Genomic DNA, 15086 nt, shown 5'->3' with positions numbered 1-15086 from the left:
GGGGAGGGTTTGATGACATAATCCAAAGGTCTTAGGCCGGTCAGTGTCAGGTCTCAAAAGCGCCAAGCTCGCAAGTGTCTCATACCCATGGCTTCAGGCCAGGCAGCCCCAATAAGATCATCAGCTGGCTGGGACACCCCCAACCCCCAAAAGGCGAAGCTCAGAGCCCTGAGCTCGGGGAGGTGGCGCGGGAGCCGGCTGGGGCGGCCGGGGTGGGTGCGCGGCGCGGGTCGGCATCCTGCTCGTAGCGGTAGTGGTAGCCCTCCATCTGGTCCCGGCAGGCCTCGCGCAAGTTGCGCATCCAGCGCTGGATGCCGCGGCGGTTTAAGTAGAGCACCATTAAGAAGATGAGGCCGATGAGCGCCAGCACCAGCCCGAAGAAAACATAGGAGGCTTCCAGCTCCGGCCCGGGGAGTTCCAGTTCTTCCCCGCGACCGTCGGTGTCGCGGTTGGCGCAGCGCAGCCGCGCCTCGTCCAGGTCCAGGAAAGGCCGGTCGTGCAGCGGTCGCGGGGAGGCGCATCTTAGGCGCCGCGCATCGGGGACGCGCTCCGTGGCGTTGCGCAGCCAGGCCAGCAGGGAGCGCGCGGCGCAGCCGCAGCGCAGGGGGTTGTCGGCGAGCAGCAGGCGCGGCGCGGGCAGGTTCCCCTCGCGCTCGAGTGCGCGCAGCTCGTCGGGGCTCAGGCCCGTCAGCGCGTTGAGGCGCGCGTCCAGCTGCTCAAGGCGCGGCCGGCGCAACGCGGCGGGCGGCAGGCGACTCAGCGCGTTGCCCGCCAGGCCCAGGAAGCGCAGCTCGTCAAGCGGGGCGAGCGCGGCGTCCAGTGCGGCCAGCAGCGCGGGGCCGCCCCGCGCCAGCGCGTGGTTGAGCTGCAGCGAGCGCAGCGCCAGTAGCCCACGGAAGGCGCCGCCGCCCAGGGCGCGCAGCGGGTTGTGGCTCAGATCGAGCGCCGCCAGGCTGGGCAGCCCGTCGAAGGCGCCGTCCTCCACCACCTCGATGTTGTTGTGCGTGAGGCGCAGCGCGGTCAGGAGCGGCAGGCGCACGCCTCCCGCCTCCTCCTCCTCCCCGTTCGCGTCCCCGCCGGCGAAGGCGGCAGCGCGCAGCACCGTCAGGTTGGCGCCCACGATGGTGAGGTTGCGCGCGTCGGGTGGCACGTCCCGTGGCGGCTGCCGGAGCTCGGCGCCCGACGCGCAGCGCAACAGCAGCTTGGGGCTGCCGAAGCAGTAGCACTGGAAGGGACAGGGCGCGGCGGGCCGGCTCAGCGCCGCCGCCACGAGCAGCAGCCCCGGTAGCAGCGGCCCCCTTGGCTCCGGCTGTCCCGCGCGCGGGGCCATCGCGGCTGTCCCCGCATTCAGCGCCCGGCTCGCCGCGCTCACCAGTGAGTTCGGAGCGCCTGGGGGGCGGGGAGGGGGCGGGTGGGGCAAGTCCTTGACCCGGAGAGGCTGGCAATCGCGGTCGGTCTGTCCGCTGGCTGTAAAGTCCGAGGAGCCTTCACTTTCCTGGCTGGGGCGAGAGGGGTCTGGCGGGGAGCAGAGCCCCCCGCCCTGGTGCCCTGCGCGCCGGCCTCCGGCTTCCGCGGCCGTTCCGGGCTCGGAGCCGAGTGGGCAGGGTTTGCCTCCCCCCTCCCCGCCTCCTGGCCTCCTCCTCCGCCCCCAGCGGAGTCTCCGCACCCTCCTCGCCAAGAGGCGGGGTGGGAGGCTCCCGAGAATCGGCTTTCGGCTGCAGCGCTTTCTCTACCACCCGCTCTCCGAGGCTGCTGAGAAGTTTGGTTCTCCGAGGTTCTGACTTGCTGCCCCCTCATCTCTCCCATCCCCCCATGTTTAAGCTGGTTCCTTCTTTCTCCCTTTCTGGCACGTGTGGGGCGGGGCCGGACCGGGAAGACCAGGCAGGTGGGTCAGCACCACGAAGCCATAATTTGGGGAAAGGACTTTAGCGTTCCCCCTACAAGCGCAGGCAGGGCTGAGGGGTGAGCTGAGATAATTACTAATTTTTCAGCCTCTTCCTAATTTCTGTGATAGGGGAGAGGGCTGTGCTAGGAAGAGACTGGAAAATCCCCAGCCTCAGCTCCCTCCGCTACAACCCCAGTTACTTTAGGCCTGGCTGGGGTATCATCTCTGCAAGTCCAGTGGGACTGGCGTTTTCTCGACCCGTATCCCACGCCCGCCCCCGGAAGTCAGCGATACCCCCTCCTCCTGTCCCTCCGCTCTCCCCTCCCTCCCCAACTCACTGGCTGCTCTGTATGCCTGGAGTTCTTTTATCTGGTTTTCTCCACCAGGCTGGACTTCTCCACCGAGCACTCTCCCAGTCTGTGCGACCAGTGGGTGTGGTGATTCAGCTCTTTGCTGTCCCTGCCCCGGCACCCCACTAAACTGTTCTACTGGATCTCAAGGCCCCTGGGGTTGTTGGACACCATCAACTGCCCCTCCTCCCTTCAGGGTACCCCACCTAGAAATGGTGAATGGGTGGGAGGGTTTGGGGTTCCTATGGTTGGGAGAACAGGAGCAGATTTTGCAGCATGGGGGTCTCAGAGGGGGCCAGGGTTGAGCTGTTTGTAGGTTTGTTTTGTTCTGGATTTTTTTTTCTCAGAACTGGGAAGCCCCAGACCTGATTTAAAGAGACAGACTCCTGAGAAGGGAGCACTCCTGGCCTTGGCATGAATTATTCAGGCTGACACTTGATCCAGCAGGCCATTCTGGTATCAGCAGAGCTGGTTGGGATAGAGGCTCCCCTCCACCTAAGAATCAGTCAGTCTCTTTCTCCTGAATTAGGGATGGTTGTTGGTTTGACTCCTTCCCTGAGGTTATATTTAACAGATCGACCAACAGATCAATACCACTTAAAGAGAAGCGGTAGACCCTGAAGTGGCTTGGGTCTCAGGCAAGGGCCAATGTGAAGGACCAGGGCTTTTGATGCTGGGGCGGGGGCCTGGCCTCCCTTCCCGCTTCCCTCTCTCTCCCCTACCCCTACCATCACCCCCAGGTATTGGCAGATGAGAACAATAACTTGCACATGCATGATTGGACATGCATGTACAGATGTACCTGTGAACACACACATACTCATGCTCACTTGGGTGTGCATACACATGCATCGGAAGTCTTGCACAAGCTTGTGCAGGGTTCTAGGCATGCTCAGATGTGCCTCATGCAAAGACATGCTCATACGCTCATACATGTGCAGATTTGAATGCATCCTGGCTTGAGCCTGTGGATTCATAAGCACATTCATACTTCTGAGCCCATGCAGGTTCCTGGGTATGTTCTCAGAGGGGCAAGCTTAGAGACCCATGCATACGAGTATAAGCACGTGCATTCAGAGACTGGCCAACACTCTGAGTCCACTCCTGCCCTCCACCATGCCCTTGGTTCATGGAGGTAACAGGCTGTGGTGTCTTTTCTCATATGAACACAAATGCTCAGACCGATGCATTGGGGCTGGGCCCTCAGCTCTTATGCTCAACCCCTCCCCACCTCCGCTCTTGCCCAAGTCAACTCCAAGTCCCAACTCTGACATCTCCCCCAGAGGAAGGCACTAACTCTTCACTGTTTTGTTTCCAGTGGACTAGCACAAGACAGTGTACAATAAATGTTTCTAGATGAATGAATGAGTGAAAAGGTCTCTGGACCCCCTCTCCCGCTGCATAGAGCCCCTTTAGCCTCTAGCATCTGAGGAATCAGACCAACTAAGGCCAGAGCTCCCTCCGCAGTCCCTATAGTGGCTGGTTCCTGGTTGGCCAGTGGCCTCAGGGCAGTAGGCAGCCTTGATTGGGGGTGGGGGGTGGGGGTAGGGTGCTAGACACCTCAATTGGGTAAAGGAGAGCCAAAGAGAACCTATAGAATCATTTAAGTGCCAGAGCACAAGGCAGTGATTATTGAATAAATGGGGAAACAGGCCAGAGGGTCAGAGACTTGCCCCAAAGCCAGTGGTTGTCAGGGCTTTGCCTGGAAACGTGGCCCCAGGGTCTTTGCCCAGGGCTTTGTCAAGGTAATGGCTGCACCTCTGAGGGTCCTGTGCCACAGAGAAATCTCATCCAGACCCCAGGAAGCTGAGGCCAGGGACAGACGCTAGGGTGGGTCTGGTGTGACCTTGGAACTTTCTCCACCTTTGGACTGGCAGCTTCTACTACTGGAAAGTAGGTCGGCTTCTCAATTCCTATCCTTCGTAGTCCACTCAGAGGATAAAATGAATGGAAAGTGCTTCAAAATAAGAAAAGCCATATCACCTATGACCTGGGGGCCTAGCATCTATCCTGCCATGCTTTTACTGTGTGACTCTGGATGAGGCATTGCCCATTTCTGGGACTAAATAGCTGCCATGTCGTTTTGCCCTGTTCCATCTTCCTTCCTCCCAACACAGCAGATTCGTGGTAGATAGTAAAAGGAGTGAGTTGACACTTGGCTATCACTCTGTATTCCTCTGCCCAGCCTCCTCCCCACCCTCCCACCTTTGTGCAGGTGCTCCCTTCTCTGTCCAAGTTCCCCTGGAGCCAAGTCTGTGAGCCATTTGGGGGTATCTGTTCTCTGGAGGAGCAGCCCTGTTCATCTTAAGGTTGTCAGTGTTCAGCATGTAGTAGATATTCAATAAATGTATGTCAACTTGCATCTGGGGCTGTGTGTGTATTCTCTGGGGCATCCAGTGGAAGTATCTTTGCTCAGATTGCTAGCCCCACCTAGGGTGTTCTTTCTCCTTGATTGTTTCTCCAGTCCAGCCCACTGCCCCTCAGGGCTCAGCTTGAGTTCTGCCTGCTCCAGGAAGACTTCATGGCTTCCTTCTCTCCTTTGAACTTCACTTAGTGATCAGAAGGCTAGAGCTCCCCTGAGCCCCTCGTCTGTCAGTAACTGGGGGTCAGGTCTGTTCTGATTTCTGAGCACACAGCTCGGAGCTCAGCATGGAGATGGCATCAGGGAACATTTATTGAATGAAATGATGATTTAAAAATCTCTGGCTCGGTCCTCCCATCCTGTGAGGCAGACTAGGTGAGGATCCCCTGTCTACACTTTATACCAGGAGAGAGCTGCCCAGAAAGGTTAAGTGCTTTTCCCTAAGGTTGCTCAGCTGGCTGGACCCGAGCCCGACAGGAGCTCAGGTTTCCTGCTCCTCTTTTTTGCCACAGCCCTCCCCATCCTAGGCTCTCTCTCTGGGGAGTGTGACTGGGTCAGGCCCCAGGGGAGCCTGTGGGCAAAGAGCTCAGGCCCTCAGGGTTTCCCTAGGGTTCAGCATGTGAGTCACCCCAGCCCCACCCAAGCAGAGTTGTCCCTGTGCCAGGTTGAGAATCCCTCATGTCAGCCAATTCTTGAACTGACTATCCCACTGGACCCCAGAGCCCCTCTCAGCCCTCCAAGGCTCTGTCCCCTCCCCTGTTCACCTCCTTCACTTGGCTTTTCTGCCCTCTGTAAACTCCACTGAGCCTTGGTAGGGAGCCTGGAGAGGATTGGGGACTTCCTGAGGTGCCCCAGCAGGTAGCCCCATCCCCATCCGCCTCCGGCTACATTTTGTCCATCAGAGGGGTCTGCGTTACTGAAGTCCCCGGGCACATCTTTCTTTCTAGCTCTGTTTCCCTGTCTGCAAAGAGGGTGTGTATAAAGACAGGATAGGATGGTCTTGGGAGGCTTTTGAGTCCTGTGGCCCCCTGGCCTTTTAGGGATAGGTGTCATGGAGGGGAAGGTAATACTGTGATTTGCCCAAGTTGGTGCCCCTACCTTCCCAATGTATGACCTTGAACTTGGCCCCATCCCAACTAGGCAGTGGTGGTAGGATGGCCTGGGGGTGCTCCTAAGTCAGATGCTGTAGCAGCCTGTGATCCAGGGTCCCTGTATCCTGGCAGCCTCCCTTTCCGCCTGATCCTCCTTCCGATAAGACAAGCGGAGGAGCCAGGGGCAGCCGGGCTGGCCTGACATGATGGAGCTCAGTCATTAGACAGTGGGGGAGGCCCCAGGTTCTCTCCTCTTATGTAGCTTCTGCACTGGCAGGAGGGGAAAACGCCACTGCAGGCTTTGCTGTTCCCATTTCTCACTCTCCCTCCCCACACCGCCATGAGACTCAGGAAAATCCATAGGCCCAAGATTCATTTTCTCCATTGAGTCAGCAGAGGCCACACTGCTTCTGAGGTGCGGACAACTGGCTTTTAAATAACTCTTTGATATTTAATACCCTCCTCCTCCACTCTGTGGCCTGGGCCTGTGGGGGAAGTCTAGAGTAGCTGAGCTGATTGAGTCCTCTGAAAGTCATAGTGCTCCTGCCTCCACCTCAACCCTCACCACCGCCCTCATAGTAAGGAAAACCCGATTCCTTGCTATAATACTTAACACAGTGCTTCACAGTTTCTAAGTGGTGCCACAGGCTGGGTTGGTTATACCCAGTTTAGAATTAGAAACTGAGATCTTTAGAAAAGGGGAGTGACCCCATCTGGCTTTTGGTCTTGGTCTACTACTGGCTGGCTGTGTGGCTGTAAGCAGGTCCCTGTCCCTTTCTGGGCTTCTAATTTTCTCACTTGCACTTCATGGTGATTCAGCTGGTGGGTTGCCACTGGTCCCGCTAGCTGTAAAATTTCATGAATTGCTGCCTTGGTCTAGGTCTCCTCTCATAGAGCTACTTTGTGTCTCTACACTCCTGTTCTTGAGAAAGCTAAAGGGCAGAGCAGACTGAGGCTCAAGGCCAGGCAGGAGCTGGCCCCAGGATTCCAGTGTCGACTCAACTGGGTCAGGAGCAGGAGTGGGTGGGGGAAAGGAGAAAGAACAGAGTTGTACTCTTTCCCTCTCCTCCCCCTGCCTTCCTCTCCCCTGCTCTGCCCGCCCCTCCTTCTGTTCTTTTGCAGGTAGAGGTCAGGACAGACCAAGGAAAATAACTTATTTAAATCTTCGTTTCCTTAAAACTCAGGGTCTTGGCAGCTGTAGATGCAGTTTCAGAAGGTGGGAGTAAAACCCTCTTCCTAAGCGGTGCCAGGGTCAGGCTCCTGCTAATGGAAATTAGTGGGCCCGGTTCTCCTGGCTTCACCATTGTTCTGTGTCATTTGGCAGACAGGGATTGATATTTCTTTTGGTTATATGAGAACACTGGGAGGTTAAGAGCTATGCTTGGGGTCACCCCAGATTAAAGATGTATGCTTTCTGATTCCCAACTTGGTGCTCCTTCCACTGCCCTGCTGCAGGAAGTTGGGAACTAAGGGATGGGAATGGGAGAGGCAGGTGGGTTCCTGCTTAGATCTGGGAGTGACCTTAGTTTGCCTGACTTCCTTAGCATCCTTGTGGGTCCTCATGATCCTTCTCCGCTGTACCAAGCCTTTTGCTTTTAGAATTACAGGATCTTGGAATCAAAATATTGAATCCTAAGAACCACAGACTCAGAGGGCCATAGAACCATGGTCTGCTTGAATCAGAACATAAGACTCTTATGGTGCTGATAATATGAATGGTGGTGAATGAAACCCTTAGAGCCTGCTGTAGGTTGTTATACAAATGTTACTGCTCTGTCCCCTCATCACTGTGGTTTGTGATCTGTCCGTGGTGCTGAACATCTTCACCCCGGCCACTGTCTGCCTCCAAATGGCTACTTCCTAAGGGTAGGAATCATGGAATCATTCCCATGTCCTAGAATTCAGTCTCTCTCCCCTCCCCTCCCCTCTCATGTCTAGAAACCCATGCAGGACTCTTAGAGGAAGAGACCAGAAATGAACCATCCCAGCTGAAGCCCTCTGGACCAGTCAGCTCTCAGATGACCTTCCAGCTGCCTCCAGCTGCCCAAGAGACCCCAGACAAGACCAGGAGAACTACCCAGCTGACACAGTCCCAAATTGCTGACTCAGAGTTGTGAACAGACAAAATGGTTGCAGTTTTACACCATTAAGTTCTGGGGAGAGGGAGGGGGTTGTTACACAGCAGTAGATAACTGATTCAGAGCCTTAGAATTAGAATTGCAGAATCTTAGCAATAGATCCCATATACCCTACAATCACAGTATCATAGATTCTTGGGACCAGAAACTGGAATCTTTGATACAGTAACTGAAGAATAGAAAGGCCCTGAGAGCTTACTGTTTTAACTCCCGCCTAGTGCTTCACTCTCCTTCAGTTCACAGACCAATTGACCCACTCACCCTCTTTCAACCTGGAGCCCTCAGGGACCCCACAAGGTCCCTTATTCTTCAGTGTTCTGTCTTTTTGTCACACAGTCTTCTTGTTGAATAACTATTTCTCCTTCTTCCTCAGCTGGCTTCTCAATCCCTTTCTTATGCTTTAGGAAGCTTTCCCATGTTGATCTGTGGTCTTGGGAGCTAAATGTGGACTCGGTGGAAATTTGTCCTGGTATTTATCCCAGTTTCTGGCACAGAGTGGGGGTTAATGAACATATCTTGAGGAATATCAGCACCACCACAAAACTTACTTTTTCCTGCCTTGTTTCATCATTACTCTGTTCTGTGATCTGTCCATGGTTCTGAACGTCTTTATCCTCCTGGCCACTGTCTGCCTCTGAGTGGCTACCTCCCAAAGGTAGGAATCCTGGAATCATTCCCATGTCCTAGAATTCAATCTCTCTCCTCCTCCTCTCCCCTCCCCCACCTTCCCTCCTCTCCTCTCCTCTCCTCTCCCCTCCTCTCCCCTCCTCTCCTCTCCTCTCCTCTCCTTGCCTCTCCTCACTCTTTTTATTCTCCCTATCCCATCACCCTCATCTCTCATATGGAAATCATTGGCCTGGACTATTTAAAAGCAAACTATATGGTGATGATACTTTTCAAGTTTAGGTTCAGCTGTATGCATCAGAATGCCCAAAATAACAAACTTTTAAATGATATAGAAATAGTTCATTTTTTTCCTCATAAAAAGTCTAAAAGTAACAGTTCAGAGTCTGATTGGTTTCTCCACAATCATGAGAAGCCAGCACTCCCTATCAGCCTCCCACTCTGCTTTCCCTAGTATGTAGTTCTCATTCTTATGGTACAAAACAGCTGCTAGAGCACCAGCCATCATATCAGGTAGCAGATGGAGACAAAGGATAAATAAGGGTACAACTTCCCTTTATGGGCACTGCCCATAATTTCGTTCAACATTTTCACTTACGTGGTTACATCTAGCTAGCTTCAAAGGGTCTGGGATAATAATAGCATTTTAATTGGGAGGCAATGTGCCAACAAATAGCTGTGGTCCTTATTATTGAAGAAGAAGGAGAAATAGCTATTGAAAAATAACAAGAAATCTTTGACATTAGTAATGGAACAGTGGTGTTGATGGTGACAGTCACTATGATATACTAATTGTGGTGCTGATGGTGACAGTGGGAATGGTAATGGTGGTGATGTTGGTAGAGCAGTGATAATGGTAATGGTGGTAATGATGATAAAGAAGGAGGTAATGATGAAGATGGTGATGATAAAGCTGGTGGTCAATATAAGCTTTGGTCCAGGATCATGGACTCACTCAAGCATCAGCCTGGACCAGGAGAATACCAGAAGATGAACGCAGTGACTTTAAGGTCTGGAGCTGGGGACCTGTTCTAAGCCACAGGGGAGTGACTTTTGGCATCCCTGATGCTTTGCAGTTCATCACTCCCCCCCCCCTTACCAATGTCATTTCTGGGTTTTCGGTACCTTTCATCTTCTTGAGTCTAAGTCACCCCCACCAGAGCATAAATCAGATTCTCCCCATTTAGGCTAAATAACTCTGGAATGAAAACTTAGGGCCTTAGGGAGATGAAGCAGGAAGGGCAATATTGGACTTTTTTTATTAGACAATAAACACCGATGGAATGTTGTTAGAGTCAAGGAAAGCGTTGCTGTGAAATACACAGAGAAAAACATGGACACATAGCCTCAGAAATAGAGACAAATGGTTGCAAAGACACACATGCAGACAGAGTTACAGATATGCAGAAATAAACAGGCCCACAGCCATGGAGACTCACAGGCAAAGACACACTTAGCCTCACAAGGAGGCACCAGGCCAACCCCTCTCCCCAAAGAGATGCAGGCCATCAGCCATCTTATTCTATAGGACAACTACCATGTTATTCCTGGGTCCCACACACTGAAGGTACCGAAGACCCAGAAATGACATTGGTAAGGGGGCTCAGAGCTCAGTAGCCCATCAGAGAAGCAGGCAGTCTGACTTCTGATATCCCTCCCACCTGGAGTGAGATTGCACCAGTCACCATGGTTGCTCAGGACAGCCCAGGTTCTGCAGCTGAAGGTGACCAGAGGGGTGGGACTTGGGTAGGAGGGGGTGTGTTCTTCAGGATGTCCCCCCCAGGGGCCCAAGGACACACCTGGAAGCCATTAGCAGAGGAGCCAGCAGGCTCTGGCTCCAGGTGAGAAGGCGTGATGAGAACATGTGGCAGCCTCCTGCCCGCTGGAGCTGGAGCATGGAGGACACCTTGGCCTGAGTAGTTCCAGCAGCATTCCCGCAAAATCCACCTAAAATGCAAAGGTAACCCCAGCGCAGGCCCTGGTGCTCTGGATGGTTGGTGAGCCCACCTCCAGTTCACCTCTGGAATCTTTGACACCAGATTTCCTGACCTTCATAGTGACACCCCTTTTCCAGGAAGACTTCCTGATGGCTCCTCTGCCCCCACCCCCTTGTCTCTTTCTCTGCTTCCGCTCAGAGCTCCTATATGACATCTTCCTGACCTACCTACCCTTTCCATTGATCTGTGCTCTTTCTAAGTGGCATCCCTGCCTGACTCCTATGACTGTGGCCCTCCTTCTCTCTGCCCAGCTGGAGCAGCTTTATTTCACTGTGGTTTCAGTCCTTTCTTAGAGATTGAAGATGTTTGGGTCCCACCTTGGGTCTCAGCCCACTCTGCTGCTAATCCTTGGCCGTGGGACTCATGACTGATTCATTTCCCAGCGCTGGAGTGATGGAGCTCCCAGCACATGAAGAAGCCCCCGGAGAGCCCTGCTCTTTGCAGAGAGACCATCTATTGCCATCACCCTAGGCCTCAAGAACTAGAGGTTCTCTGCCACCTAAGAGCCCCTCTCCTCATGTTGGCCATTTACCAGGATGATCTAGTGCTGGTTTCCCCCCAGTGGGTCAGGTTCTAGGTCCCTAGATTTCTCCAGCTGTGTTTCAGAATGGTAGAGAAAGCATTCAACCTCAGCTGGAGTTGGAGTAGCTTCCCCCACCCTAATAAGGGAGCGATATCCCTAGGGATCTCTGAGCTTGAGTGGGCAGGAAGACCTTGAAGACTGGCCAAAACCTTGATTGTTGGTTGCCCCACATGTTCCTGGACTTAGGACAGGAACCTTGGGACACATGGATAGACAGCAGCCTCAACAGTCAAGAAGCAGTTTACTGTTGGGGCAACTCCAAACTCTGTGCCTCAGCAGCCCCCATGGCACACCCAGGATAAACAGTTCTCACCCGCTCCTTAGTGCAAGGCCTGGCTGAGGCGGGGACTTCAGCTTGGCCCTGCCAGTGTGCCTCCAGCTCTGCCTTGGGGAAGGAAAAAAGCAGCCAGTTGGAAGTCCAGAAAAGGAAAGGCTAAAAAGGAGCCCGCAATCAGCCCTAATGAGCCATTGGGAGAGAGAAAAAGAGGTCAGAGGACTGAGTCTACATCTAAAAGAAAGCACCTCGCAGGCAGGGTCATGGCTGGTCTGAGCCCACGCACCACCTAGCATGGGCTTGGCCCCACACAGGCCCATCTGACCCTGGCTCTTAGCACCCCCACCCCACCACCCTGCTAGAGGAGGGCTCTACCTCTACCCATAGACTCTGTTATGGTCCTCCCCTTTGCAAGAAGCAGCTGGCTAAAGGGAAAGAGAGGGAGGGAGAGACAGAAGGCAGGCAGACTTGACTGAGCATCCACTGAGACAATGCACTGAGCAGAGAACTTTACATACATGATTGTGTTTAATTCTCACAGTGGCCCTGAAATGGAGGTGCTTTGGCCCCCATTTTTAGGTAAAAAAAGGGACACTCGGGTTAAGTAGTTGACCCAAGATCACACAGCTTAAAAGGGGCCGAGGGGAGAGTCCAGCTCAGGCTGTGTGCTCTGCAGTCTGTGCTCTTGTTGCTATAAGATGAGTGCTTGGAGGGCAGAGCCCTGGCCTGTGTCATCTCTGTGCCCCCAGCTCTGTGCTCAGCCTGGGGAGGGACAGGCACGTGGCAAGTGCTGAGAAGAGCTGTAGAACTCAACAGGCAGGACAGGCTGAACCAGGGAAGGACATAAAGAGGGAGGCGGATGGAGGGATGATAGAGGTGCTACAGAGACAGGGAGGCAGATCCCGTCCATCCCTTGAGACACCATTCAGGAGGCCTCTGGAGGAGCTTTCCTGGGACTCAGGACAATCTGGAGTGCACACAACCTGTGCCTGACCATGGGGAGGCAGCAGGGGAAGGAGTTTGGGAGCAGTGCGCTTTTCCCCTCTGCCATTCCTCCTACCCCCACCCACCCCAGATGGCTGTAGAGAAAACAAAATGAAGAAGCTTTAGCCCTTGCTGGAGCCAAGCCACCCGTGCATAGCCTGGGCAGATCACCACCAGGCCAGCTGGGCTAGGGCCAGATATGGTCCAGAGTGGGGTGGGGGCTTTCAGGACAAGAGGACACACGGGGCCTCAGGGCATGGTGCCCCTCCGCACAGGCTGGGTCAAGTATCTGTAACAAAGGAGGAAAGCAGCAGAATGGGAGGGGGAGGAGAGCCCTTTTTTTTGGCCCTGCCCATGTGCTCAGTAGCAACCTGGAGTAGGAGAGACCCATTTGGGGCCAGGCAGACTTCCCATAGCAGCCGGTTCAGTCTTCATCACCACCACCCTGAAAGGTAGTGATTCTCAGTCCTGATTTTAACGATGAGGCAACTGAGGCACAGAGAGGGTAAGTAACTTGCGTAAGGTCACGAACTGAAACAGCTGGGATTCCAGCCCTAGCTGTTTGGCTCCAGGCCTGCTCTTAATCATCATGATCTCCTGAGAGGAGCAGCAAGAAGCTTGCCTGTCTGCACCCACCAGCAATTAGGGGCCCCTTGGTATTGTGAAAAATGCCAGTGGAGTGTGTCTGATTAGGCTCATCAGTGCCCAGCATGGGACACATGTGTTTTTTTAAAGACGGATCACCATTATCCTTGGCTGAAGAATTGCGTGGGGTTTTCTAATTACAAATTATTCCTGCTGGATTTCATTATGTTCCCTCTTGTACTGGCTTTCTGTGTCCTCAATAATCTTATAAAACTTTGAAAATCATAGTCAGCCAAGCTCATTTTCTCAGTCTTAAAATATACAGCTTTTATTAAGATACAATGTTGTTATATTTTTAACAAGTGAATGTTTGACTCAAGATTAAAAGAAGACAGCAATTATTTGAATTTTACCATTTCACACTTATAATGAGTCAGAAGAGCAGGATGGAAATTTACCTTCCTATAGAAAACCTTCCTTCAATCAGAAACCAAATTTCCTATGGTAGAGGAAGGTTCTCATTAAGTGTTTTGAAATGTTTTCAACCAATAGCCAACTATGTCCCATCAGCTCCAAGTCCATTCGCCGTTTTCAGTCTAGTTACAGGGGGCAGAGCCCACCATCCCATGCTGGAATTGAACCGGCAACCTTGTTGTTCAGAGCACACACTCTAACCAACTGAGCCGCCCAGCCGCCCCAGCCTAGGTTAATTTGATCATTTCTAAGTGAGACCTTTCGTAGAGGACTGAAAATTCCTCAGATTTAACAGCACTAACAAAGACAGCAGAAAAAGATTGATTTATATCATTAAAACATGAAGAAGAAGAAGAAGGAGGAGGAGGAGGAGGAGGAGGAGGAGGAGGAGGNATAGCAAAAGTTATGGTGTGCCACTTCCAAGATAAGGTTATAAAAGACACTGTGGCTTCCATCTGGGTCGCACACATTTTCTTTCTTGGGTCATTCCTTCTAGGGGAGGTTCAGCACCATGTCATAAGCAGATTTATGGAAAGGCTCGCGTAGAAAGAAACTGAAACCTCTGACCAACTGCCAGCAAAGAATGGAGGCCTGACAACCACCACAGTGTGAGCCCGATTGAGCTTTCTGCCCCCATTGAGCTTTCTGATGACTGTAGCCCTGGCTGACCCTTGATTACAACCTCATGAGAAATCCTGAGCTAGAATCTCCTACTGAATCCACTTCTGGGTTCTTGATCGTCAGAAACTGTATGAGATAATAAATATTTGTTGTAAGCCGCTAACTAAGTTCTGGGGTAATTTGTTACTCAGCAATAGGTGATATCACATTAAATCCACACAACGACCCTGAAAGGTGGAGCTTGTTTCTCACGTTTTTCAGATGAGAAAACCAAGGCTGAGACTTCCCATCCCTGGAAAGTGGATGAGCTGGGATTTGCCCCATGTCTATTGCATTCCAAAGCAGAGGGGACCTGGTGCTATTTTCTCAGCCGGAATGTCTCCAGCTCCAGGGTGAAGGTTGAGGAACTGGGAACAGAAGGAGACAGTCTCTTTCTCGGAGGTGTTTTCTCTCCCCCTCCCCCCTTTTTTTTCATTCCAATCATGTTAGTTAGCAGCTACAACATCTTGTGCGTGTGTGTGATTCAGGAACAAGTAGGTTTATTAGAAAAAGCATCAGAGTTTCAACAGGAGCATACCTGGGCTCTTGAGCGATCTTGGACAAGCTCCTGCACTTTTCTAGGACTCAGTTTCTTTATCCACTATCTGGGGATAATAAGCCCTGTTTCACCTTTCTCACCAGGAAACCATGAGCATCAAGTGTGAAGGGACTTTGTAAAATGTAAAGTGTTGTAATTCCGGAAAGGTTTGCTTTGAGTAAGGAACGTGACCTGACCGAGGGCTCTTGCAGGCTGCCGGGAGGTAGCCCCACACAGCCACTTTTGTATGAGTGGCCGCTGCTTCCTCCCCTCTCTCACTTGAGTCTAGTTTCAGGAGACAGAGACTACTGAGAGAAATTGAAGGCCCTGACCCACTTCTTCAACCTCATCCCTCACCATGACCTCTCTCTTAGGCCACGCTGCAGCCCTACTGAACTAGTGGAAATTTCCCAAGACTGTTAGGCACTCTCCGTACGCTGAGCCTTTATCTGTGCAGTGTCTTCCCCCTGGACACTGTTCCCGACTTCTCCACCTGGTGTGCTCCTACTCATCTTTCAAGACTCAGCTTAGCTGTCCCCAC

General features: G+C 52.8%; 1 protein-coding gene across 1 annotated transcript; it reads right to left on the bottom strand.

Annotated features, from left to right (window-relative positions):
* Positions 1–6: 6 nt before the first annotated feature.
* Positions 7–2038, bottom strand: TPBGL (trophoblast glycoprotein like). The gene has a single exon (XM_019649398.1). It carries the CDS (start codon positions 1328–1330, stop codon positions 161–163), a length of 1170 nt encoding a protein of 389 aa, XP_019504943.1. The 5' UTR covers positions 1331–2038; the 3' UTR covers positions 7–160.
* Positions 2039–15086: the final 13048 nt, after the last annotated feature.

This window comes from Hipposideros armiger, unplaced genomic scaffold (genome assembly GCF_001890085.2).
Source record: "Hipposideros armiger isolate ML-2016 unplaced genomic scaffold, ASM189008v1 scaffold_132, whole genome shotgun sequence".
Lineage (NCBI taxonomy): Eukaryota > Metazoa > Chordata > Mammalia > Chiroptera > Hipposideridae > Hipposideros > Hipposideros armiger.
Note: the sequence above shows the minus strand (reverse complement) of the source record. Positions and strands in the feature narration are given on the sequence as shown.